The 27,938-nt window shown below is 43.2% G+C and overlaps 1 protein-coding gene across 1 annotated transcript in view; it reads right to left on the reverse strand.

The window, feature by feature from the left end:
* The window catches only part of LOC144500420 (factor VII-activating protease-like), a 42,959-nt gene that overhangs the window by 3,927 nt on the left and 11,094 nt on the right, over positions 1-27,938 (reverse strand). The window contains exons 3-10 of the mRNA XM_078223279.1: positions 24,054-24,122; positions 18,904-19,011; positions 17,699-17,815; positions 14,435-14,554; positions 9,896-10,067; positions 6,430-6,524; positions 3,221-3,500; positions 754-896 (exon numbers count right to left, since the gene is read on the reverse strand). Coding sequence (XP_078079405.1) covers positions 754-896; positions 3,221-3,500; positions 6,430-6,524; positions 9,896-10,067; positions 14,435-14,554; positions 17,699-17,815; positions 18,904-19,011; positions 24,054-24,122 — 1,104 coding nt within the window. The remainder of the gene's footprint in view (positions 1-753; positions 897-3,220; positions 3,501-6,429; positions 6,525-9,895; positions 10,068-14,434; positions 14,555-17,698; positions 17,816-18,903; positions 19,012-24,053; positions 24,123-27,938) is intronic.

The raw sequence follows: 27,938 nt of genomic DNA on the forward strand, positions 1-27,938 counted from the left end.
GGGGGGGGGGGGGAGGGGCGGTGGAATGCGGAGCAGCCATTTTGGGAGGGTTTACTGATTCAGTCCCACCACTGGGGAATTTTGTCTGCTCCCAGGTGGCAGACAGCTGATTTGCATAATTAAAGGCCCTATTATTATTGCTGGTTGAGAGGATAGAGTGAAGGATCAGAGTAGCCAATGAGGTTAAGCCGAGGCTTTACCTCACGCAATTTTTCAAAGCCATCTCGGGAGGGGATGCCAACGCCTCATCCTGTCAGCTTGGATCTTGTTTGTCCCTCGCGTGGGGTCCACGAATTGGATTCAATTTGAATTTGGTTTTCTGGAATAAAATTTATTTTTAAAAAAGGCATGGAAGGCCAGCCCCTGTGGCAATCACTACAGGGCCATTTCACCTCAGCCTCCTGAATCTTTTATTTTTTTTCATCTTACCCATTGGAGGCTTGAGGTCACCAGCATACTTCAGCATCAACATCCACCTCCCCGGGGCCACTCCTAAGGTTACAGAGCTGCTGACCCTCCGGTTGGGTTGGCAGCACCAGACAGCCTACCATCCTTAATTAGATGCAGGCCCACAGGTGGCTAATTAGGAGCCAATTAGGAGACCACCTGTGGTACACGCTGTGAGCCGGTCGTGCTGTTGGCAAGTGTGGGCTCAGGACCTGTTCCTCACCCTGATATTGGGGCCTCGAAGCCCGCAGTAAAATTCAGCCCAGGGATTGCGAACTTGAATGTTAAGTATATTGCGTTGCTTACCAATATCATTGTATAATCCCACAGAGCTCTCATGATAATTTTCATGGACTATCATACTTTCAACATCAAAATTCTGTTCATGCGATTCCTCCCTTTGTAAGTCTTGTTTGCCAAGCTGTATGCGGAAGTCTCGAGGCTGTGCCCTATGTGTTGGTTTAAAAGAATGGAGAATGTTCCTAACTAAAATGATCCCAAAATAATGTAAGATGCACATTCCGAGCAAAAGGCAGCACAATGATAAAGGCAGACCAAAATCAGAATCAGACATCCTAATTAATAATTAATTAAACATTAAGCCTGTATCAATAAAAAAGCTTAAAGTTTCATATTGCAAATGCCTCTTTAGACTACCAAACTCACTAAGCTAAGAGGTAACTTGGATGAATACTTTATCAATCAATGCAGCCAAGGGAGCCTCACTTGAATGTATAACTCCAACAGCACATTTGTGATTTGTGTTAAGTGGGTCACCATGGAGCTCAGAGATTCATGTAGCCCATATAAGGATTAAAGCAGTTAATCTGTGATGACACTTGTCTTCGTAGATCACATTTATGATATGGATCATATTCTTCCCTGTTTGAAAATCTGTAATGAATTAAATTCAGTATGTTGGGTGCATAGTTGATTGAATCCTACCACATCAACCTGCTCTTGTGGGAATCCCATTACCAAAGTGCCCCCAATTTCCTGTCATTATCCGCTACTCTTGTGCACGGCATTGTGAGATGTCTTTGCAAGTTTGAGCTGTCGTACCTTCTGACATGTATGTCCCTGTCAGATCATTCCAACCATATTATTCAGACAGAACAACAGTGTTGCTTGGAGACTAGGAAAACACCATGCAACCATGGCTGCGGACCCCACTTGAGTAACCAATTGTGTGCAACAGCTGCAACAAAGGACTTGGATCTACTCTCATCATTATTGAGCAGACAGTTGGAATTGTGAAATCCTGTTGTAGCGGCATCAGAAGGGAGTAGGAAAATGGAATAATACACATTGCAATAATTTCCTTAGAAATCACACCAAATGGTTCCTGATAAAACTTTCAGCGTTGATTGTTTTCTCAATAACCGAAACTTTAATTCCAAAATAAAAGTTTAAAAAACTTAAAAATGGAAATAAAAATCATTTTCAAAGCTACTCCACAATTAACCTCTCAAGCGATGAAGCTGAAAATTACTCCCAGCATTTTTCTTCAGACAAACACTAGTTTAATCTTGATAATTAAAGCATCCGCTGAATTTTTCTCTCAGTTGTGAGGCAGAAGTTCGAATTGGTAACACTGATGAGATCAGTTAAATATGGGAGTAGATTAAGAGGGGGAGGGGCAGAGGTTCCTGAGAGTATACGGTAAATTTAAGACTGGGATCAGGAGATTTTTGTTCTCACAGAGCGTGTTCAATTCCTGAACTATGCACTGTGTATTGGAAGTACAAAGTCGCCTTCTAAAAACAATGTAGATCATTTGAAGGGGAGAGCTGGGCCCGATCTAGGGGACCACCAGGTGTGCCCTGCTATGGTAACTCAAATATACCAGAAATGGAAGCAGGAATACTTGTTGAGCATAGGCAGCTTCCAGCTTCCACAAGCTGAGGAGGAAGAAGCCACCGGGGAAGACATCAACCCTGACCTGATGAGTTTGCCTCTCTCTTCAGCTGGACTGGATCCATTGCTTGCTGAGGGACTCTGTATTGAGTTAAGGCATTCTGGAAGAGTCTCCGGACCGATTGAATTTGTGAATGAATTTTCCTTGGGTCTCCCTAATTATGTTTATGCATCCATGTATAATGTTGTTTCCCTTTTGTTTTCACTCATGGGTGGATTCAAGAGTTAAGGGGGGATGGAATCTGTTGACGTGTCTCCTTTAAGGGGAAGATCCTTTGCGGGCCATGTGATCGGGCTGGATCGCACAGGAAGTCGGGCCAATCAGGAGTGAGGTTGTGTGTCCTAGGGTGGTGAGAACCTTCAGCTGGAGCTGGGGCGGAGAAGACAGTATGCATGTATTCTGTCAGACCCTTATCTTGTGCATAGTCATATTAGTTTAATAAACCCTTTGCTGTTGGAGCCACATCAAGTCACCTCCAGTTACTACAAGAACCTGACTGAAAATAACTATTTTCCTGTCATTCCCTCCGCTAGCTATCAATTCAGACTTATGTTGCCCAGTAGTTTCTGATCAATAATGAGTGGAACATAATGAACAAGAAGTGCCTGGACTTTCAATGTGGGAAGCCCCAAGCAGGCATTGCAGAGGGGTAAAACTACTTAATTAAAATGATTTTATAATGAAAGTGTTTACTCCAGTATTGCTAAGAAATGACCGTAAATGAGGTAGGTAACTGCAAGAGAAAGTAAAGACATAACAGATAAATTACAAAATGGAGAAAGGCACTGCAGTGGAAGTGAATCTCTGAAATAAGAAGACAACTCAAGGCAATATATAAACATGCTTAATACCTACTGTGAGACAATGCAGTGGGCAGCAGTGAGAACCCAGCATGGTCTAATCAATGTTCCTCCACACAGATGTCCTGATTTATAAAGTCCAATGCGGTTTTTCAGCTGGAGAGATACCTGCCACGGATATTTTCCTGGTACTGTCCTTCTGCCACCTAAGATTTTTCCTGTGATTACTGCAACCTCTGGTATTCCACACTGAAAGCGCACATTGGTAGGAGAGGGGGCAGTTGATCGGGGTGCAGGTCTGGCTGTAACTTCCCGATGGGGTTGTGGTTTGGGTGCTATAATGGAAAACAGTGCAAAGTGAAAATCCATTCGATGCATTAGTACTAGTTAATTTTGTACGGGGGAGGGTTCGTACTTGTGGCATTTGATACCTTTTTCAGAAATAATCAAAATGCAGACTCTCAAGAACATGGAATGTATCTCAAGATTAAAGCACTAATTCTTTATTCTCAAATTCTGTCCCAACAAAACTCTATCAGTGGTTAAATCTTTGTGGGAACGAGATCTGGGGGAGGAGTTCTCGGAGAAGGATTGGGACATGGTGCTGCATCAAGTACACTCCTCCTCAATGTCCAAGCTGGGTGTGATACAATGTAAACTCCTTCACAGAGCATATCTAACCAGGGTTAGACTCTCTAGAATGTACCCAGGCACAAACCCCATTTGTGAATGGTGCCGGCAAACTCCAGACACCCTCTTACATATGTTCTGGGCTTGCCCCATCACTGTATAACCACTGGACATCGATATTTGAGATGATTGCAGCAACGCTAGATCGGGACATATGTGCACCGCTCTTCTCCCCCCCCCCCCCCGACTGCCCTGTTTGGGGTCGTGTCTTTAAATCCGCCGCTGCCGAAATTCCAAGCGCATTTTGTAGCTTTTGCTACACTCCTGGCAAGACGACTAATCCTGTTTAGGTGGAAATCAAGTGCACCCCCGACGCACTCACAGTGGGTGAAGGAGGTGGTAGATACCATTTAAGCTGGAGAAGATGAGGTGCACGTTACATGGGTCCACTGCTAGGTTCTATAAGACCTGGCAACCATTTATTGCGCATGTTGGGACGCTGCAGTTGGAGCCGGGTGATTAGATACCTGGTGGCCCCAGGACCCTGGGTGCTCCCACAGAACAGCCGCCCCCCGCCCCCCCCCCCGGATTGGTGGAGGCGCCCTGGCCCTTTACCCGAGTACACCCACCCACCCTTTAGAGGTGTGGGGACCAACATGAGAACTTTTCTCTTTCTTCTCTCTCCCTTGTTGTCTCTCTTTCTTTTCTCTGCTCTCTAGTTTATAGCCTGGGCTGTTTGGGTGCTCAGTTGGTTCTCCAGCAGCGTTCCTCTGCCTTTTTGTTTTTATAATATTACCATCATTACCAGTGCAGTTAGACGGGACTTGGGTGGGGTGGGTGCCGGGGTACCAGGAGTTTGCCCCCTGGCTACAGGGAGCCCTGTGCCCAGTCGCGTTGGAATGTACACGCGAGCACCATGTGGATCTGTATCTGTGTTTGTTTGCAATGTAAAATATAAGAACATTTTCAATAAACATATATATATAAAAAATACAGTAATTGTAACTATGCTGATGTAGCTTTACTTTGAGAGAATCCAAACTCAATCAGCTCAGACCACTTGGGAGTTAGATACAAGCATGCATCCAGCTGTCTTTGAACTCACAGAAGAAATTACATGTTCTGTTAAATTGCTCATCAAATACAAAATCACAGTAATTGATATGGTGCAGAAGGAGGTCGTTTGGCCCATCATGTCTGCATTGGCTCTCCAACAGGCATCATGACTTTGTGCCATTCTCCTGCCGTACCCCTGCATGTTGTTTCTATTTAAATGCCCTCTTGAATGCCTTGATTGGACCTGCTTTCACCACACTTACAGGCAGTGCATTTCAGACCCGAACCATGGGTATAGAGGGATATGGGCCAAATGCGGTCAATTGGGATTAGCTTAGAGGTTTCAAAAAAAAGGGCGGCATAGACAAGTTGGACCGAAGGGCCTGTTTCCATGCTGTAAACCTCTATGACTCTAAACACTCACTGTGTGAAAAAGTTTTTTCTCACATCACATTTGCTTCTTTTGCAAATCACTTTAAATCTGCGCCTTCTCGTTTTTGATGCTTTGGTGAGTGGGAACAGCATGAGATGCAATGCAAGACAAAGTGCTTTCCTCATTGACAACACCAGAAATGCCTTACTCTAGCAAGAAAATCACTGCACTTATGGAAAGGAAGATTGAAAAGTGCTATTAGATGACTAGTTGATTCTGAAGGAAAATAATTGAGGAGTATCTAGAAGATTGTTGCCATTGTGACATGATTGCAAGTTGTCGCTTTTCCAGCAGTCTATTATATTCTTTAATTGTCATGAACTTTAGCATGATTCATGGAAAAGGTACAGATATGCAGTTCTCAAGTCATAAACTTGCGTAAGGCAGGTGGTTTAAGCTGGTTTCCACTCAATGTTACCAGCTGACAAGAACATTTCATACAGAACCGTAGAATCCCTACAGTGCAGGAATAGGCTATTTGGGCCATCGATCCTGCACCAATAACAATCCCATCCAGATCCTATCCCCTTAACCCTATGCATCTACTCTGTTAATCCCCCTGACACTAAGGGGCAATTTAGCAATCAACCAAACCTGCACATCTTTGGAGTGTGGAAGGAAACCAGAGCATCCGGAGGAAATCCACGCAGACATGGGGAGAATGTGCAAACTCCACGCTGTCATTCCTGAGGCTAGAATTGAACCCAGGCCCCTGGTGCTGTGAGGCAGCAGTGCTAACCACTGTGCCACCGTGAAATAAACAAATATGGTAGAGCAGGTAGACACCCAGATACACATTGAGAATCTAAAGATCTGAGACTGTCGGTAGAAGAAAATAAATCCCTTTGCCCTGGCCATGCCTCTGAGCAAAATTGAAAAGGATTTGATCAAATCCTCTCACTTACTACTGCCCCCATCCTTCAATATATGGAGCTGACATGGGAAAATCGCAAGCGTTTCAAATTGTTTCTATCTCTCAATGTAAAGCAGTTCGAATTGGACTTTTAGCACTTCAGCCTTAAACAGCAAAGCATTAATTGCATCAAAGATTGTAATATTGCTGTGTAGTTATCGTTTATTCTGTAAGACCAGGATAACATCTATATGAATTAACTAATAGAACAGATGCAACAGATTGTACATACCTGCAGCACAGGGAGAAATGGCACAATGATCCCAATTTAATTTATCACGTTTCTCCCTAAAATAACACCAAGGTTTTTCATCACCATCAGGATTTCTGGAAATAAACAATATAGTTTTTTTTTATTCTACCCAACCATTGTCATTTATCTTTGAAACAATATATACAGACAATGCCTTCAGGGAAAAGGATGTAAGGATTTTCTAAAATATTGTTTTCCGAAGGTGTACTGGATTACAACCACAACTTTTTAATTATGTTAACTTGAGAATGCTGCATATTGCCCCTATCATTGCATAACATCCATTTGAATTCACCTCTGGAGCTGAAACCTGCAGCAATTATTAAAAAGTAAAGTAAATGTAAAGTTTATTTATTAGTCACAAGTAAGACTTACATTAACATTGCAATGACGTTACTGTGAAATTCCCCTAATCGCCACAGTCCAGAACCCCAGAGTACAAATGTGAGCATTGTGCAAACTGGGTGATATATTGGCCCCTTGTTATATTACCTATTAGATATGCAATTCCAATGGCTTCACTGGAAATTAATATTAAGAGGGGCATATAACAGGCATCCCATGCAATACCATGCAGTTACCACCTCAACCCTCATTTTCTTCTTTCTACATACGTATGTCTTCCTGCACCTAATCCTTCTCTCCCTCTTTGTGCCTTCCTCACTTGCGAACTGTATTCTAGACATAAATGCAGTTTGAGACATTCTCTGTGCATCTCTCATATTTACCCACCACAGCAAAAGTAGATAACACCACCATTTAGGGCATCGTGAGTAAAATTTACCTTCTGAATTTAATGCTGAACTTGTTGCCATGTTGCCCACTCCAGCTCCACTAACAATCAGAAGCTACATATATTCAGACACGTGGCCCTGCCATTTGCAAACAGAAAGAACATGCCCACTTGTTTTCATAGAATCCCTACAGTGCAGGCTATCGAGCCTGCACTGACAACAATCCCAACCAAGTTCTATCCGCGTAACCCCACATATTTACGCTGCTAATCCCCCTGACACGAAGGGGCAATTTAGCATGGCCTAGCAACCTAACCCGCACATCATTGGACTGTGGGAGGAAACCTGAGCACCCGGAGGAAACCTACGCAGCTACGGGGAGAATATGCAAACTCCACATAGACAGGGGGAGAATGTGCAAACCCCACACAGATGGTGACACAAGATCGGGTCCCTGGTGCTGTGAGGCAGCAGTGCTAACCACTGTGCCACTCTAATATTTTGCATATTTTGCAACAATACAACAGCCATTCCATGGTTCATTTCTCATGGCAATACCTTGATCAATCATAGCTGACTTGCCTGGTATGAACTTAAAGGAAAACTTGTCAGTTCACTGTCCCCTGGTGCTTATCAACATGTCTACCAATCAGGGTCTACTTGCCATCCAATCAGCACCGTTTTCTTATACAGTATAAATTGTTGTTCCCTTTGAGATTTGGTAAAATTGAGTGCAAGATAAATAGCTTAAACACCAAGTGACTATAAGTAACATTTATATTGCTGGACTAACGTACTTACTCTTTTGGAACTATTCAGTGTTCCTTAGCTAATCTTGATGATTGTGTTGCAAATTACTACTTTTTGTTTGTTCAAATAGGTGAGTTTTTGTCTTGGACTGGAGGCTCGTTTTGCTGCACAAATGGCCACATTTTGTTTGAATAAATCCAATTTTCCTCCACAATTCTGGCCCCTTCCATTTTCCTCTGACATTTTTGCAGGTCATGAATGCCTGGTATGAAAAAAGCATGCCTGCCCCTGCTGAAGTTGTGTTCCTCATTTTTAATGGGGGATGAATGTTAGATATGTTCCTACAACATTTCCATTTGGTATGCGGGGTTTTAAAACTCCATTTGGAAGAATATGAGGTTTGAGAGTTTCAAGAAAATGGAAATCTTGCTTAGGGGTTGGGAACATTTTTCAAGCTAAGTGCAAAATGTTTTCATGGACTTCAAATATCACTACTTAGATGCTGTATTGTAACATGGATGTGTTTTTAATTCAATGATTCCTCATAGGAATCTGTTTTTTAAAGTTAAGTTGACTTTTACATTGACCAGCCTTGTGTGTTTGTTCAGATGTGTAACAGTACTTTTCCAATGGAGAAAGCATCATAATACAATGAAAAATGTTACAAAATGCCCTGTCAGTTTATGCTGCCATCTTTTGTCCCAGAGCTTCTATATCAGCTCTGGCTGATATAAAAGAAGACTAGTTTAACACTTGGGGAAAAAATTACATCTGAAAAAAATCCAAACACCTGCTCCTTTACATTGATTGATAGGTACTCGGCTTTGAAATTGCAATGAGCACCTGCTGTTACTTCCTCCCAGAGAGTAATCTGTTGTTTGGACAGCTGTTATCTTTCTGAATGCTTGGCTGAGTTTCAATTGTGAATGGGTTTCAGCTCAGTAGGTGTGCCATTCACCTGAGCATGAATGACAGTTTCAAGAAGTTGTAACACCAAATTATCCATTTGATGTGGTTTCTAATTTGTGGTCACAAGCTAATAGAATTATAAGTATTACATTTTTTGCACATTTTTGTGCATTCTCCTTCACTATCAATGATATGGTGGCTTTTATTGGATGCTGAGAGGATTTTTTTGCCCAGGGAATGTAAAATTATTTTCCATTGATATTGCATAGAATCTGAGGATGTCATGTATTTCAACTGGGTGAGTGGCTATGGAGGCGACATAAGGGGTGTAGAGGTGGCATGAACAATCTGAGGGGGTATGGGCTGGCATAGAGAGGTGGGTGGGGGTGTGGGAGGTAATGGGTGTGACCTTTAAACATTAGGAGCTGAGATGGAGAACCAAAGTGCACCCACATTCACACCCACAATTCTCACGCACTCCAGCACAAACTGCACTGTGAGAAGACAAAAATGGCTTGCAACGTGTGCTGGGCGTGCAGTTTGTGAGCCACGAGAACGCACAAGTGGGTTTTCCTGAGCTCAGAGGAAGATACAGCCTACGAACCCTCATTCTCAGCAACTGCACCTGCCAAACTATTCAATTCTGGTTTGCTGATAGGGGTGATAAATGGGTATTTAACTTGTTTGAAACAAAATTGCAAAATACAATTTTATTTAGCTACCTAATATGCTCAAATGCATTTGTGGCTAATTTGGAGAACTGAAGTGCCATTCTGAATATATCGAAATAACTGGATGATTTTCTTTTGTTCCTTAAGATTTCCAAATTCTAATCTCATTCTCCTGGTAGCAATGTATACTGAGAAGTCCGCCATTTCAGTTACTAATACGTGTTGAACTCACAACAAACCTACTATCTGATAGACAGGAGGTTCAAAAGTTTAGAGAACAAAGTTAGTTTTAAATTCGAAATACAAACTTAAAAATCTATCATCATTTAACTCAGTGGATACAACCTACCCATATATATCTATGTTTTATCACTGCAGTACCTGCAATAGTTGTGATCACCAATTCCATATTTGCCCGGATTCTCCATATGAGTCCCAACGGCTTCCTTTAGCAGCAGGTTAGAGCTCCAGTATAGACACATCTTCCCCTGTTCAGTTTGTTTCACAAGACCCCGATAGGATAAACCATTGCTATTGTAACAATCATTTGGCACTAAGAAAAGAAATGCACAAAAAACAATGAAATATAAGCAAGACCTTTTCTGGCGTTTGAAATGTTGGTCTAAATAATTTTGGAAAGTAATTGTGCAGATAGCATTATTTTAAGTATGAAGCATAACCGCAAAATTGTTAAATTCAACAGAGACAAGTGTAATATAAATCTATCCCTGATAGTCACTGGGAACACAAAAAGATTTGAAGAACGCCAAAACATCAATCTTCTGTTATTGAGCTAAATTGGTTTATAAAGTGATGGCTAAATCTGGTATATAAAGAGATCCAGATGAATGAGATGGGGTGGCATGGTGGCGAAGTGGTTAGCACTGCTGCCTCACAGCGCCAGGGACCCGGGTTCGATTCCCGGCCTCGGGTCACTGTCTGTGTGGAATTTGCACGTTCTTCCTGTGTCTGCGTGAGTTTCCTCCGGATGCTCCGGTTTCCTCCCATAGTCCAAAGATGTGCAGGTTAAATTGATTGGCCATGCTAAATTAACCTTAGTCTTAATAGTCTTACTTACCAAATCATAGTAGACATCCATTGTCCCAGACTCCTCCAGTATCATTCCAGTAAGTGGGACAGGACATACCCACTAGCGGTGGCAGTATAGTGGTATCCAGTCAGGAAGAAGTGACCATGGGCGTCTTCAACATTGACTCCAAACACTATGAAGCCTTGTGGCATCAGGTAAAACACAGGCAAAGAAACCTCTAAGGTTTCCACCTACCGCCTTCCATTAAATGATGAATCAGTGCTCCTCCAAGTTGAACAATACTTTGAATACTGAGGGTGATAGGAGCACAAAATGTACTCCAGGTGGGGACTTCAATGTCTGTCATCAAGAAAACCGTGGTAGTATCACGACTGACTGAGTTGACTGTGTTATGAGGGACAAATCTGCCATACTGGACCTGTTGCAGGTCTATGACAGTAGTTGTAGGAGTAACCTTGCACAGTCTTTGTGGGGATGTAGTCCCATCTTCACACTGAAGACACCTTCCATTGTGTTGTCATTTGTTATTCATTTGTGGGACATGTGCATTGCTGGCTGGCCAGCATTTATTGCCCATCCCTGGTTGCCTGATATTTTTTATTGAATTCAAATTCCACTATCTGCCATGGTAGGATTTAAACCCGGGTCCCCAGATCATCAGCTGAATTCTTTTAATAGTCTAGCGATAATACCACTAAACCATTGCCTCCCCTTGTATGGCACTATCAGCATCCTGGATGGGATAGATTCAAAACAGATCTATCAGTTTAAAGTTGGACATCTGTGAACTTCTATGTGGGCCCTCAGCAACACCAGAAATATCTGCAACCTCATGGCTGGCATCGATGCTATAGACAGGATAAATGATCCCATAACTAATGGATCAGATGTAAACTCTACAGTCCTGCCACATCCAGTCATGAATGGTGGTGGTCAATTAAACAACTAACTGGAGGAAGAGGCTCCACAGATATCCCTATCCTCAAAGATGAAGGAGCCCAACACATCAGTACAAAGACAAGGATCTGCCACCATCTTCAGCCAGAAGTGCCGAGTGGATGATCCATCTCGGCCTCCCCCAGTGGTCCCCAGCATCACAGATGCCAGTCATTAGCCAATCCAATTCACTCCATGATAGGAAGAAATGGTTGAAGGCTTGGATATAGCAAGGACTATCATGGATACTTCCAACATCCCAAATGTTAGTACTGAAACATATGCTCCAAAACAAGCCAAGCTTTTAGCCAAGATTTTCCGATCCAGATGTAACACAGGCATCTGCCCAACAATGTGAGCAATTGGCCAGATACGTCCTATTCATAAAACGTGGAAAAATCCAATCTGAACAATTACTGTGCCATCAGATCACTCTCAATCATCAGCAAAGTGACTGAGGTGTCAGTGACAGTGGTTATCAGGTGGAATTTGCTCAATAGCAATCTATCACTGATATTCAATTTGGATTCTGCCAAGGCCACTTAGTTCCAGACCTCATTACAACCTTGATTCAAACATGTCCAAAGAGCTGAATTTAAGAAGATGAGATGAGAGTGATTGTGCTTGACATCAAGACAGCATTTAACTGAGTGTGGCATCAATGAGGCCTGGCAAAATTGAATTCAGTGGGCATCAAGGTGAAAACTTGCCATTGGTTGGAGGTCTACCCAGCACAAAGGAAGATGTTTGTTATTGTCTCACTATCAGGAGATCTCTGCAGGAGGTGTTCAGGGCAGTGTCCTTGACCCTTCAGCTTCCTCATCAATGACTTTCCCTCCATGATAAGGTCAGAGGTGAGGATGTGCAATGGTGATTCACAATGTTCAGTTACATTCCAAATTTCTCAGCTGCTGACGCAGTCTGTGCTTCCACGCAGTAAGAGCTGGACAACATCCAGGCTTCGGCTGCTAAGTGATAAATGTGCCACACAAGTGCCAGGCAAAGTCTTCCTCCAAAAACACAGAAATGAACCAGCTCCCTTTGATATTCAATGGCATCACCGCCATGTACTCATCAACCATTGACAATCTGGTGTTTATCATTGACCAGGAACTTAACTGGACCAACCATATAAATGCAATAAAAGATCATAGGCTGGGAATTCTGCAGTGGGTAACTCATCTTCTGATTCCCAAAGCCTGTCCACCATCTACAAGGCACAAGTAATAAGTGTTAAGAAATACTCTCCACTTGCCTCGATGAGTGTAGCTCTAACAACACTCATGCAGTTCAACATAAGACAAAGCAGCTTACTTAATTGGCAATCCACTCACTTTCATTCACTCCCTCCACCACTTTGTCCCATCCATAGGATGCACTGCAGCAATTCACCAAGGCTCCTTCAACAGCACCTTCCAAACCCTCGACCTCTAACTCCTGAAGAGGTAGAGATCGAGGGCAGCAGGCACATGGAAATACCATCACCTGAAACTTTCCCTCCAAAATACACCACTCTGACTTGGAACTATATTGCCATTCCTTCACTGTTGCTGGATCAAAATCCTGAATGATGGTCGTCTTCTAGAAGTGAGTAGGGACCTCAGATCAGAGTAAGGAGAGGCCAAAGATGTCTGCGAATACCCCCGCCAGCTCGTCCACGCAGGATCTGAGTATTCATCCGGATATCTCACCTGGGCCAGTTGCTTTCCGTGGGCTAGCTTTCAAGAAGGTGACCCCGGATACCAGTTCCACCAAGGTGGAAGACTTTTCCGGGGTGGCTGACATCCTCTTTCTGATCTCTTGCTCAAAATGGGGCATATAATGCATTAAACTTATTGGGGGGTGGAGCATTATTGCCAGTGACTCTACATGTCTTCACCTTGTAGCATGTTATGTTTATGTGGCTAGCCTGGGACTCCAGCTTGGTCCGGGACTATATCTTGGCATCTTTGATGGTTCTCTGTAGATCGCATCTGGATTTCTTGAGTAGGACAGGGTCAGATTAGACCTGGACTTCAGTAAGCAGTGGATGTTCCTGTTCATTCATCGTTTACCGTACGGAAACATTTGTATTTGCTTCCTTGGCACACAGTCTTCTATGCACTTACTAATGAAGTCTGTTACTGTAGTGGTGTACTCATCTAGGTTGGTCGCTGAGTTCTTAAATGTTCACCAGTCCACCGACTCAAAGCTGTCCCGTAGGAGATCATCCATTTCTTCAGACCAACATTGCATGACTTTCTTTATAGGATTTTCTTACTTTAGTTTTTGCTTGTAAGCCGGGAGCAGGAGCACAGCCTTGTGGTCTGATTTGCCAGCGCGGGCAGGCAACTTCAGGAGACATACATGTTTAATATAATGAAATTTTAACTGTGACAAGCTGGACTAATTTCTTAAGGATTCCAAATTTCATTGAACTTTTCCAATCATCTTTGTGGCTTTTTTGACTCAAGCATGAAGTTGAAAATTACCCTCATATCTCTAAATGCACCGGAGGAAACCCACACAGACACGGGGAGAATGTGCAGACTCAACACTGGCAGTGACCTGAAGCCGGAATTGAACCTGGGTCCTTGGCGCTGTGAGGTAGCAGTGCTAACCACTGTACCACCATGCCACCCACTGCCACCTTGGTTAAACAGCAGTTTAGAGTTGGAGTGAATTAAAGTTGGAGAAGAAATTCCTGAGTATGGAGTCTGTGTGACTAAAGTCCAGTGGGACTACTGGGTTATATAATACCATTCACCAAAATTAATTTTCTACAAATAGTTACCAGTTTCTGAAACATAATTCAATGTTAAGAGGTTGGAACAGTGTGTGTATATGATCTCACTGTGGATGGAAGTAACTGTAATGGAAATGGCTTAACTGATCGACCCTGAATAGATTTATATTGGGTTATCAGTGACAGCTAGTGCAAACAGAAATATTACCGATTTCACAGAGTTCCCCTTTGAATAATGCTGGGCAGCTGCACGTGAAGGTTCCTTTCTTTTTCCCAGACCTGCAAGTTCCGCCATTTTTACAAGGATTGGGATTACATGGTGAGGTTGCTGGAAAGACATAATGCTCAAAATTAATTATTTGAGAGGAAAAGAGTTACAGAAAATCTGAAAAAGAAAAATGAGAAAAATTCGGAAGTGCATAGTGATCCATCAAAAACCGCATAGAGAAACTTTCACATGAGAAACATAGGCCATTTATCTGAACTAGAAACTTGGAAGGGTGATCAAAAACTTTAATAGGACTGAACAAAATGAAGAGAGAAGAGAGAGCAACAGATGGAAGTCCAGGGTCTGCTGTTTAACCAAGGTGGCAGTGGGTGGCACGGTGGCACAGTGGTTAGCACTGCTACCTCACAGCGCCAAGGACCCAGGTTCAATTCCAGCTTCAGGTCACTGCCAGTGTTGAGTCTGTACATTCTCCCCGTGTCTGTGTGGGTTTCCTCCGGGTGCTCCAGTTTCCTCCCACAGACCAAAGATGTGCGGGTTAGGTTGATCGGCCATGCTAAATTGATCCTAGTGTCAGGGGGGTTAGCAGGGTAAATATGTGGGGTTACAGGAACAGGGCCTGGGTGATATTGTGGTTGGTGCAGACTTGATGGACCGAATGGCCTCCTTCTGCACTGTAGGATTCTATGAAATAGTCAATCTGCAACAAGTTTTAACAATGCAGGATGTGAAAATGTCTTGGATGATAGTTAGGCATTAGAAAGCTACAAGGAAATTGAAGGAAGAACAATCATATAGTCAAAAGGTACTAGAAGGACGAGGTGGTATAAATAGTCCCCAGATAAATGATCATTAAATGGAATATGCATGAGAAAAACAAGTCAGAAAATAGGGAATGATGAAAGGTCACAACCTGAAATGTTGGGCCAGAACCTCTGTGAAGTGGTAATCATTGTCATAATCTGAGAAGCCAGGGAGAAAGTAAGCATGTGAGGTAAATTGGACAGCGGTTAGGGAGGTCAGGGTATGGGGTTCAGGGGTGACTATTGGCCGGTGGCTCTGACATCCATCATTATGAAGTACTTCGCAAGGATAGTCATGGCACGAATCAATTCCAGCCTCCCGGACTACCTGGATCCACTACAGTTTGCCTATCCCAGCAACAGGTCCACAGCAGATGCCATTTCCCTGGCCCTGCACTTAACCCTGGAACACCTAGATAACAAGGACACCGATGTCAGACTCCTGTTTATTGACTACAGTACAGCCTTCAACACTATTATTCCCATGAAACTCATCTCCAAACTCCATGGCCTGGGCCTCAGCACCTCCCTCTGTGACTGGATCCTGAACTTCCTAACTCACAGACCACAATCAATAAGAATAGGCAACAATACCTCCTCCACAATCATCCTCAACACCGGTGCCCCACAAGGCTGTGTTCTCACCCCCCTACTATAATCCTTGTATATCTATGACTGTGCAGCCAAATTCCCCCCCAATTCGATTTTCAAGTTTGCTGACGACATCACCGTAGTGGATCGGATCTCAAACAATGACGAGACAGAATACAGGAATGAGATTGAAAATCTGGTGAACTGGTGTGGCAACAATAATCTCTCCCTCAATGTCAACAAAATGAAGGAGATTGTCATCGACTTCAGGAAGCGTAAAGGAGAACATGCCCCTGTCTACATCAATGGGGATGGAGTAGAAAGGGTTGAGAGCTTCAAGTTTTTAGGTGTCCAGATCACCAACAACCTGTCCTGGTCCGCCCATGCCGACAGTATAGCTAAGAAAGCTCACCAACGCCTCTACTTTCTTAGAAGACTGAGGAAATTTGGCATGTCAGCCATGACTCTCACCAACATTTACAGATGCACCATAGAAAGCATTCTTTCTGCTTGTATCACAGCTTGGTATGGCTCCTGCTCTGCCCAAGACCGCAAGAAACTACAAAAGGTCATGAATGTAGCCCAAACCATCATGCAAACCAGCCTCCCACCCATTGACTCTGTCTACACTTCCCGCTGCCTCGGCAAAGCAGCCAGCATAATTAAGGACCCACGCACCCCGGACATTCTCTCTTCCACCTTCTTCCTTCGGGAAAAAGACACAAATGTCTGAGGTCATGTACCAACCGACTCAAGAGCAGCTTTATCCCTGCTGCTGTCAGACTTTTGAATGGACTTACCTTGCATTAAGTTGACCTTTCTCCACTCTCTAGCTATGACTGTAACACTACATTCTGCACTCTCTCATTTCCTTCTCTATGGACGGTATGTTTTGTCTGTATAGCGTGCAAGAAACAATACTTTTCACTGTATGTTAATACATGTGACAATAATGAATCAAATTAAATCTAATGAAATCCTTGATTAACCCAGGCCTTTTCAAATGAAAGTTCATTTTGTCCCTGATTATGGGATTGGATTCTCCAACCTCGTCGGCAGCTCGGATTCTCCAGTCCCGCTGCAGTGAACGGAGACTTGGCTGAGCAACAAATTCTCTGTTCTCGCTGGCAGTGATGGCGGGGCGTGAATGGTCCATGGTTTCCAATAACGTCCCCACCCCAATGTTAGACTGGCCTGTGCTTTATCTCTCTTCCCTTCCTTGAATAATGGCTGATTTTTCACTTTTACTATGCGGCAGACAAAGGTTGGTAGGGGACTGGCAGCCTGTTTCACCAGTGGTCTGATTTTTAAAAATCATTCATGGGACATTGGTGTCACTGGCTGGCCAGCATTTATTGCACATTTCTAGTTGTCCAAGGGCAGTTGAGAGTCAACCCCATTGCTGTGTCTCTGGAGTCACATGTAGGCCAGACCAGGTAAGGACAGTAGATTTCCTTCCCCAAAGGACATTAGTGAACTAAATGGGTTTTTCCAACAATGGACAATGGTTTCATGGTCATCATCAGACTCTTAATTCCAGATTTTTAAAAAATGAATTCAAATTCCACCATCTGCCGTGGCAGGATTCGAACCCGGGTCCCCAGAACATTAGCTAAATTTCTAGGTTAATAGTCCAGTGATAATGCCACTAGGCCATTGCCTCCCCATCAATTATATTTTCCATTTGTCAATGTTACAACATGCTGCCAACCTGCCCATTGCTTTCCCATGAAAACTCATCACTATATAGCCATGAACTGTGAATGGGAGATAGCAAGTCGAATATTTTGTCCATCATTTCTAAATATCAAAAGATTAGATACTCATAATAATGAATAGTGTTGAGCCTTACCTTTTTTGCACGATGGTGGTACATATGGGTGTTTACATTTGCATTTATAGTATGGTGGATTGGGCTGGATAACGCACTCTCCATTTTTGCATGGATTTTTCTTACAAGGATCATTTACTGCAACAAAAATACAACACCTCTGGTAACATTCTGCATTCAGTTATTGCTCATGCACCTTGTAGATTTAAATCAGCGTATGAACGATTAAACGTTATTTTATCCATGCTATGTTAACAATAAACAATTACAAATAGTATCGCTGATGAACGGGATTTTCCATTCCCCCATGGCATGTTTCCCAGTGGTGGAGGTGGCTCATCATTGGCTGCTGGAGGGATTTTCCAGTTCTACCGAAGTCTGCAGCGTTTTGCGTGGCTCGCCCGTTCTGCCACCAGGAAACCCGCTGTGGCAGGGGGAAGGCGAGTCACCTTTGGCGGGACCGGAAGATCTGGCTAGTGGGAGACGCTGGAAAATCCCAGCCACTGTCTTGTGGATATTATCATTCTATACAATGTGCATACATATAAGAAACTATTTCGATTTATTTTTTGACATTTTGAATTATTTATTTAACCTTGGTGAATTTCTGTCTTGATATGAATGCTTCATATGTTTATGATCTGTTTTCAGTGGGTGAAGTGCAAAGAAGGTTGGAGCATCAATGTGCTGCAACATAAGTCAACATCTTTTCCCAAAGGTAGGGGACTTTAAAACTAAAGGGCATAAGTTTAAGGTGAGAGGGAAGAGATACAAAAGGATCCAGTGGGGCAATTTTTTCACTCAGAGGGTGGTGAGTGTCTGGAATGAGCTGCCAAAGGTAGTAGTAGAGGCGGGTACAATTTTGTCTTTTAACAAGCATTTAGACGGTTACATGGGTAAGTCGGGTATAGAGGGATATGTGCCAAATGCAGGCAATTGAGACTAGCTTAGTGGTTAAAACTGGGCGGCATGGACAAGTTGGGCTGAAGGGTCTGTTTCTATACTGTAAACCTTCATGACTCTAATACTTTATAGCTTGGAAGGGCTTGCAGGCTGCTGAGTTCTCTATCCCAACCCTATTTCTGGCTAAGGTTGGGGGAGGAGCATTGAAAAAGCATAGTGTTCTATACAAGCACTACTCATTAATTCTATGTAACTTGGGAAATGTTAACATTTTTAAGGCATTCCATTAGATCAATATTATTGTACGATAGTAACATTATTACCTTTTTGACAGTTCCTTCCATTAAATGGGCGGGGACATCGGCAGAGGTAACCTGAAGATACTGTTTCGCACGTTCCCTGATTGCGACAAGGATTTGAAAGGCAAGGATCTAAAAGAATGTAGCTTTAGTTAACATTAGCAACATAATTGTTACACAACTTTTATCAGTTGTTAGTAGAATCCCCTTGGTAAAATAAATTATTTCAGTTGGTAAATATTGGTCAATATCACGAAATGGCGGCAGTGTTGTTGGAGAAGAAAAGAATTTCACCAGGTTTGGATTTAGTAACATTGTTCTGCATTTTGTGAGTACAAATGGCTTGCAACTATTTTATATTTTGCATTATTCTCCTGTGGCAATATATATTGAAAGACAATTTCTTCACGTAAATTGGGAAAGCATCCATGTAACTGGGTGTTTTGGCGGCACGGTGGCACAGTGGTTCGCACTGCTAACAGGGCTGGGCAGACTGAATGCAGGGAAGATGCTTTCCTTGGTTGGGGAAACTAGAACCAGGGGACATAGTCTCGGAATATGGGGTGGACAATTTAGGACTCAGATGAGCAAATCTTTCTTCATCAAAGGATAATGAGACTATGGAATTCTCTACCACAGAAGGCCAAGTCACTGAATACATTCAAGAAAGAGATAGTTTTTTTTTAGATTTTAATGGCATCAAGGGGTATGGGGAGAAAGTGGGAATATGGCATTGAGATAGAGGATCAGCCATGATCACACTGAATGGCAGAGCAGGCGTGAAGGGCTGAATGGCCTACTCCTGCTCTAGTTTCTATATGACCATGTGGCAAAAAGATTTGATGACTTAAACCAAATCAAGCAGGATAATGCACCATCTCTCCCTTTTGCTCATAAGGTTCCTGGGGCAGTAGCGTACTTTTACTATTTAAAATTAGAAGCTACACTACCACCCTTGTACATTACAGTCTGCTTAAAGAAAGGATCTTATCATATATCCCCTATCAGCAGCCATTTGCATGCACGACCTTAATATCCCCATTCACTTTAACAGGGTGCTATGTCAGTACTCCATCATCGCCTGGGAGATAATTACCTTCTTCACAGGTTAGCAGTAGCAGAAGCAACTAGTGCACAATGCTTATAAAAGATATAGATCCAGAGGGAGCACCTCAACTTCAAGGCTTTACTTGTAATAGAAGCAGCCGATAGAGTGCAATGGGAGATGACACGGCCAGGGGCAAAATGCTGGCACCAAATTAATGACTAGAGAACAACACAATCACTATTGTAATGCTTACCTGTGCTTGACTAGTGCTCTCATTTTCTATAACTCCACCACACTATCAGGGAGACACGTTATAAGATTAGAATTAGAAGCTACACTACCACCCTTGCACATTGCAGTCTGCTTAAAGAAAGGATCTTATCATATATCCCCTATCAGCAGCCATTTGCATGCACGACCTTAATATCCCCATTCACTTTAACAGGGTGCTATGTCAGTACTCCATCATCGCCTGGGAGAATGAGAGTTGGAATCCCACCTTTATTGAGTATGAGGGTGATGAAGATGAGGAAGAGGAAGGCATTAACACATCCACTCATCTCTCCCTGCAATTGTTCCAAGCTCCTTTGCACAAATTAATCCCTGCCAACTTTTAAATTCAACCCTTTTAAATTCAACCAATCAGCTCAGCTATATTAATGTGTGTCTGTGTGTGTTTGTGTGTGTGTTTTTGGGTCTGATTGTGTGTTTCTGTGTTTGTGTGTGTGTGTGTTTCTGTCTGATTGTGTGTGTTTTGTGCGTGTGCATTTCTGTGTGTGTGTATGTGCATGTGTGCATTTTTGTGTGTTTGTGTCTCTTTGCATGTGCGCTTATGTGTGTGTGCACGTTTGTGTGTGTATGTGTTTCAGTGTCTGTTTGTATGTGTGATGTGTATGTGTTTGTGTGTGTGTGCGTTTGTGTGTTTGAGTGTCTATTTGTGTGTTTGTGTTCAGCACCAAGTAAATTGGGAAAGCACCTATGTAACTGGCTGGGTGTTTTGGCGGCACGGTGGCACAGTGGTTAGCACTGCTAACAGGGCTGGACGGACTGGATGCAGGGAAGATGTTTTCCTTGGCTGGAGAATCTAGAACCAGGGAGCATAGCCTCAGGAAATGCGGTGGGCAATTTAGGACTGAGAGATCACTCTCTTGGACAAGATATGAAAACAAGGCTGGGATTTCCATCTCAGGTAAAAGATCCCTTGATGCAACTTGAAGGCAAGGAAGATTCCCTTGCTATGCTTTGCACCCACATTCCGATCAAATAATCTGCTCATTTACCTCAGATTTGTTTGTGGGGCCTCATTGTACTCAGACTGGCTGCCATATTGCACAAGCAGTAACTACACTTCACAAGGTATCCATCCGCTGTGAAGAGCTTTTGAATGTCTTTGGGTCCATGTGAGGCACTACGTAAATGGAAGTCTTTTCTTCCTTTGACAACTGTCATTTTGCAAACTCTCCTTATGTGATCAGTGACCAGCTGCCCAGTAGAATAATATTGGGTTGGAGAAACTTGTCTCTTAGGTTGGCAGGAAATACCAGACCCAGCTTTACAAGCACAAGCTTCAGAAATATAGCCAGTAGCGTTTTCTTTCCTCAATCAGGTTGTAACAATAGGAGTGTAATATCTGTTCCGTTATCCTTTTATTTAGCACATCAGCCACCTATCTGTTGTGACACTGGCCCTGAGGTTTGCAGTTATATCAGAATAAGAAAGAGAGATATTTAAATTCAGGGAGAAAAAAGGTGTATTTATTTTGTACAGATTTATTACTCGCCTTTGAAATGTGGATGCTAGGATGTATGCTTAAAATTTCATATACAACCCACAAGACAAATAGGTGCTTGAAACTGCAAGGGTAAAAAGAACTCTTAAAAAGTGACATTCAGAAAAGAAAACATCAGTATTTCAGCCAAAGTTGAAAAGCTACAGAGATCTGCTCTGCAGGGCAAGGTGTAGTACAGTAGAGAGAAGAATCAGTCCAGGCAAAGTTTGATGTTGGACATCACGGAGCAATTGAAGACTAGTTACAGACCATGTCTGGAGATGGCACAAGACAGACAAGTGTGAAATACTATGAAGGCTACCCATGACAGTCAATCTCCTGGTAGGAAGAGCTACAAGCAGCATTAAGCAGCATGTAGCGGCAAAATGGTTTGGTATTGTAACGTTTCAGGGTGGGTAATGAATTAAATTTGACTGGTCCTCCATTTGTAAGTGGGGTAAGGCAGCAGTGGCAAAGGTAGAATGTGTGAAATATAACATATCTTCAGTAGCAGGGTGTGTTTAGATGCTCCTTGTTGCAGTTACTGAGGAGTCCTTGAATGATGGTTATTGTGATGCTTTCCTTCACAAACTTCTGCATTTAAAGAAGCGAGGGGCAGCATTGAAAAAATGTCCAAATCCAGGCTGTTTTTCGATGCTGCAACTTTGCTTTAAGCTCAAATGCTCAAATGCCCCTTAAGGCCTTGATGCTTGTCTCAAGCATTCTGATAGAGTTATGTGCCTCATTGTAGTGGTCTCTATCACCTCTCAACTCTTGGTGGGATCATTAACCTTTCAAGCTGGGATTATCCAGACAGGCAAGACTGTTCTCTTCCTGTGGGGGGGCACTTCAGCAGTCACGCGCATTCAGCCTTGGATCTTCAGGTAAGCGTTCTCCAAGGCGGCCTTCACGACAGCGCAGAGTCGCTGAGCAGAAACTGATAGCCAAGTTCCGCACACATGAGGGCGGCCTAAATCGGGATGTTGGATTTATGTCACATTATCAGTAACCCCCACAGCTTTCCCCCTGATCTTGCAGAATCTCACTAACTGTTCTGTCTGGAGACAATACACATCTCTTTAACCTGTGTTGAATGCTCCCTCCACCCACATTGTCTGTACCTTTAAGACCTGGCTGGCTGTAGAGATTCGCATTCTAATTAGTATTCTGTAACTTGATTTCTGTGTCTGTGCACTGTTTGAGAGCAGATATCCACTCCATCTGACAAAGGAGCAGTGCTCCGAAAGCTTATGGTATTTGCTACCAAATAAACCTGTTGGACTTTAGCCTGGTGTTGTGAGACTTCTTACTGATTCAGTAATCAGTTTTTGACAGGGGATTTGTTGCTGGTGTGATATCTGCTGACCATAACTTTAAATGCTACCTCATTCTCCTTTCCTCCAACCTCTCCTGTTCCTCCTCCATGATGTTGGCAAGGATATGCTCAGAGGATATGCCATTCCTTCTCTCGAGGCGTCCTAACTGTTAGTAGGGATGGTCAAATTCTCCTATGGGTCTCGTACTCCAGTCGGTCAGCAGCTCAATGCTGAATACAAATAAAATGCTTCAACTGAGAGCTAAGTAAAAGTGGGCAGTTCAGCACCACAAAGCCACAGGTTCCAATACAATAAATGCTAATGTGTTAGTTGTGGAGATGGAGGTGACTGACAGGAAATACTGAGAAGTTCTGGAAATTTGGGTGGAACAATCGAGGCACAGACATTCAGGAGAAGTTTCCATCTAATGTGCAGGCCATTTTCCTCTGTAGGCACACTGAAAACGAAATGAAGCCTCAGGGCTTCCAAACTGGTGTGGGTTTAAGTTTAAGACCAATATCCTCGACAATCTGACCAGCGAATAAAATAAGAAACATTGAACAAATTATGTTTACTTTGCATAAAAGCAAAATACTGTGGATGCTGGAAATCTGAAAATGCTGGATAAACTCAGCAGGTCTGGCAGCATCTGTGGAGAGAGGAACAGAGTTAACGATTCAAGTCCTGATGGCTCTTCTACAGTTCTTCAGAAGGCTCACAGTGACGCAGTCTTACCAGCTGTTCACGCCACACTTCCAGGGCAGCGAGTTTGGAGAATTTGGCGGCCAGCCAAATCTCCGTTCACTGCGGTGGGATGGGAAAATCCTGCCGGCATGAACGGAGATAAGATTCTAGCCGGTGACTCGAAACGTTAACCATGTTCGCTTTGCGGTTCTTTTACAAAATCATATAGTTGCTTGCTTTAAATTTAAGTACTTGAATGTATATTCAGTTACATAGAACATGTTGTAATACACCATTTTTAAATGACACAAAACAGCGACAAGCTAATTTAACAAGTTTAAAAACATTGTTCACAAACCATTATTGTCGTAGGAATTTTCGAGCCATGTTGGGTAACTGTCCTCGTCAAATCCTGTAGGATCTTCCCCTAGGATGAGAACACATTTAAATATTATCTTTGCAATATTGCAAGTGCAAACCAATCAATAATTCACAAAGCAGAGCAAAACTATTTCTGCTTTTAACTCTGAAAAGTTAACTCATAGTATCCTACAGCGCAGAAGGAGGCCATTCAGCCCATCAAGTCTACACCGAGCACAATCCCACCCAGGGCGTATCCCCACAAGTCCATGCATTTACCCTAGCTAGTACCCCTCACACTAAGGGGCAATTTAGCATGGCCAATCCACCTAACCTGGCACGGAACAGTCAGCTACATAGATCTATTTATATCAGTGATCCCAGAAATGTGTTATAAGGATTAGTTGTCATTCTATGAAGACATTGGACTATGCATGTTGGTGGCACGCAGGGAGGTTTCATTGTTGAGGTCTAGCTATAACATTGACTTTGGTCTTGCATTTATTTGAAGGCATTAAAAGAATGCAGAACTCTACTTTTGCCCATTTCGCCTGTGTATCATTTCCAGCATTTGAATTTCACGTCTCTACAATACTTTTCTGGCAAAAGTGATTCCCGCTGGTTTTACAGCTTCACAGGTGCCAGAAATCAACTGGTAGTTTGGCCAAAATCACCTCGGCAGTCAGGGCTATTAGACCAGTCAACCAGAGGAAACCACAGCTGTGTCTAATCCCATCATCATTTGACATTCACATACATGGAACCTCCAACAAAAAAAAAATGACTCCTTCATGTTCAGCGGTTGAATTATTATTTTTTTTCCTTTCCCATAGCCCAAGGACATTGGGACAATTATTTCAATTTTACTATTTACCCAGCTGAGATTAGCTAACTCAACACAGGCTGAGGATTAGACCAAGGTTCATTACTTCTCTGTAACATTTTTTTTATTAGGAGAAACCCCTACAGCCTGATAAGCAGATACTTAGCTGATTTAATATTTGCATTTTGTTTCGAGATAGGCTTAAACTGAACTGTTAGCTCAGTGACACAAACTGAGCAATTTCAGACTGATTTACTCGTATCCTTTTTTATCAAATGCTGTGGTGTGGAAGATAACTGTCCCTTTAATAGAAATGATATAACACTTAAACAATGCAATATGCTCCCCGCCACCACCCCCCAGCCCTGCTATCTGTATGCAGTACTATTTTCACAAACATTCCCAAATTTCATGTAAATTGGTGCACGGGAACTAGAGAGAGAATGCTAGAAACAGAGATGTGTGGGTTAGGTGGATTGGCCATGCTAAATTGCCCTTTAGAGGGACTAACTAGGGTAAATGCATGGGGTTACGGGGATAGGGCCTGGGTGGATTGTTATCAGTGCAGACCCGATGGGCTGAATGGCCTCCTTCTGCACTGCAGTGATTTTCTGTTTCATGTTCATATTTTAAAGATTTAACTCTAAAATAAGAAAAATAATACTTGGTGGACTAATCTCTAATGAACTAATAGGGAACATCAAATCCTTGCTGGTTCAGAGCTTGGTGTCCATCGGCACTCTGACGGTCACAGTGATGGGAAGCAGTTATTGTGGGAGAAATTTTCACAGACTGGGGTGGGTTTGAAGGTGAGATGGGAGTAAATTAAGATATCCTGGCAATCCGTCAGTAGTCCAATGCATTCCTGTCCCCATGCGATCTGCCGGAAGCGGGTCATCACTGGCAGTATCCACAGGCGTGACATTGGCTGCATGCCCAGAAGTGCTTCTCAACCTAGGAGTGTCAACCCACCCAGCAGTGACTACAAGCCTGGCGGTGATTACAAGCCTGACACTGAATACAAACCTGGCACAAACTACATGCTTGGCAGCAGCTACCGGAAGGTGCCTGCTGACCCTCTTTGTCCAGATGTCCCAGATCAAACCCGCCAATTTGCTGTCTCCGGAAGGATCTCTGGAAAGTAAGTGTGGGGTCGTGACCTGTAAAAGGTACTGGACCACCATTCTATTTAAAGAGCTATAAATGATGCCTGGCATTGATGTTTTCTTTCTCACTATCCAACACCATAAGATCATAAGACATATTCCTAATTTCAAGAAGGGGAATAGGGATAGCCCAGGAAATTACCGACCGGTGAGTCTAACCTCAGTGGTTGGAAAGCTGATGGAGAAGATCCTGAGGGACAAGATTTATGAGCATTTAGAGAGGTTTAGTATGCTCAAGAAAACTCAGCATGGCTTTGTCAAAGGCAGATCGTGCCTTACGAGCCTGGTGGAGTTCTTCAAAAATGTGACTAAACACATTGATGAAGGGAAAGCGGTAGATGTGGTTTATATGGATTTTAGCAAGGCATTCGATAAGGTCCCCCATGCAAGGCTTCTAGAAAAAGTGAGAGGGCATGGGATCCAAGGATCCCTGTGGATCCAGAACTGGCTGTCCCAAAGGAGGCAGAGAGTGGGTATAGATGGGTCTTTTTCTAAATGGAGGTCAGTCAATAGTGGTGTGCCCCAGGGATCTGTTCTGGGACCCTTGCTGTTTGTCATTTTCATAATTGGATGAGGAAGTGGAGGGATGGATTGGTAAGTTTGCCGACGACACGAAAGTTGGTGGGGTTGTGGATAGTCTGGAGAGATGTCAGAAGTTACAGAGGGACATAGATAGGACGCAAGACTGGGCGGAAAAGTAGCAGATGGACTTCAACCCAGATAAATGCATAGTGGTCCATTTTTGCAGATCAAATGGGATGAAGGAGTACAATATAAAGGGAAAGACTCTTAGTTCTGTAGAGGATCAGATGGACCTTGGGGTCCGGGTCCATAGGACTCTAAAATCGGCCCCGCAGGTGGAGGAGGTGGTTAAGAAGGCGTATGGTGTGCTGGCCTTTATCAATCAAGGGATTGAGTTTAGGAGTCCGGGGATAATGATGCAGCTATATAAGACCATCGTCAGACCCCACTTGGAGTACTGTGCTCAGTTCTGGTCACCTCATTACAGGAAGGATGTGGAAAAGATTGAAAGGGTGCAGAGGAGATTTACAAGGATGTTGCCTGGATTGAGTGGCATGCCTTATGAGGATAGGCTGAGGGAGCTCGGTCTTTTCTCCTTGGAGAGAGGTAGGGTGAGAGGAGACCTAATAGAGGTATATAAAATGTTGAGAGGCATAGATCAGGTGGACTCTCAGAGGCTTTTTCCCAGGGTGGAAATGGCTGCTACAAGAGGACACAGGTTTAAGGTGCTGGGGGGTAGGTACAGGAGAAATGTTAGGGGGAAGTTTTTCACACAGAGGGTGGTGGGCGAGTGGAATCGGCTGCCGTCAGTGGTGGTGGAGGCAAACTCGATAGGGTCTTTTAAGAGACTCCTGGATGAGTACATGGGACTTAATAGGATGGAGGGTTATAGGTAGGTCTAAAAGGTAGGGATATGTTTGGCACAACTTGTGGGGCCGAAGGGCCTGTTTTGTGCTGTAGTTTTCTATGTTTCTATGTTTCTATAAGAACAGAAGTAGACCATTCAGTCCATCGAGTTTGTTCTGCCACTCAGTGAGATCATGACTGATCTGATGTGATAACCTTCAACTCCACTTTCCCACCTTATCACCATGAGCCTTGATTCCCTTACTGATTAAAAATCTGTCAACACGAGCATAAAGTCATTCCAATGGAATCCCTACAGTGCAGAAGGAGACCACTCAGTCCATCGAATCTGCATTGGCCACAATTCCACCCAGGCCCTACCCCTGTAACCTCATGCATTTACTATCCCAACCCCCTGACACGAAGGGGCAATTTAGCATGGCCAATCCGTCTAACCCGCACATCTTTGAACTGTGGGAAGAAACTGGAGCACCCGGAGGAAACCCACACAGACATGGGGAGAATG

The sequence above is a fragment of the Mustelus asterias genome, chromosome 11 (genome assembly GCF_964213995.1).
Source record: "Mustelus asterias chromosome 11, sMusAst1.hap1.1, whole genome shotgun sequence".
NCBI lineage: Eukaryota > Metazoa > Chordata > Chondrichthyes > Carcharhiniformes > Triakidae > Mustelus > Mustelus asterias.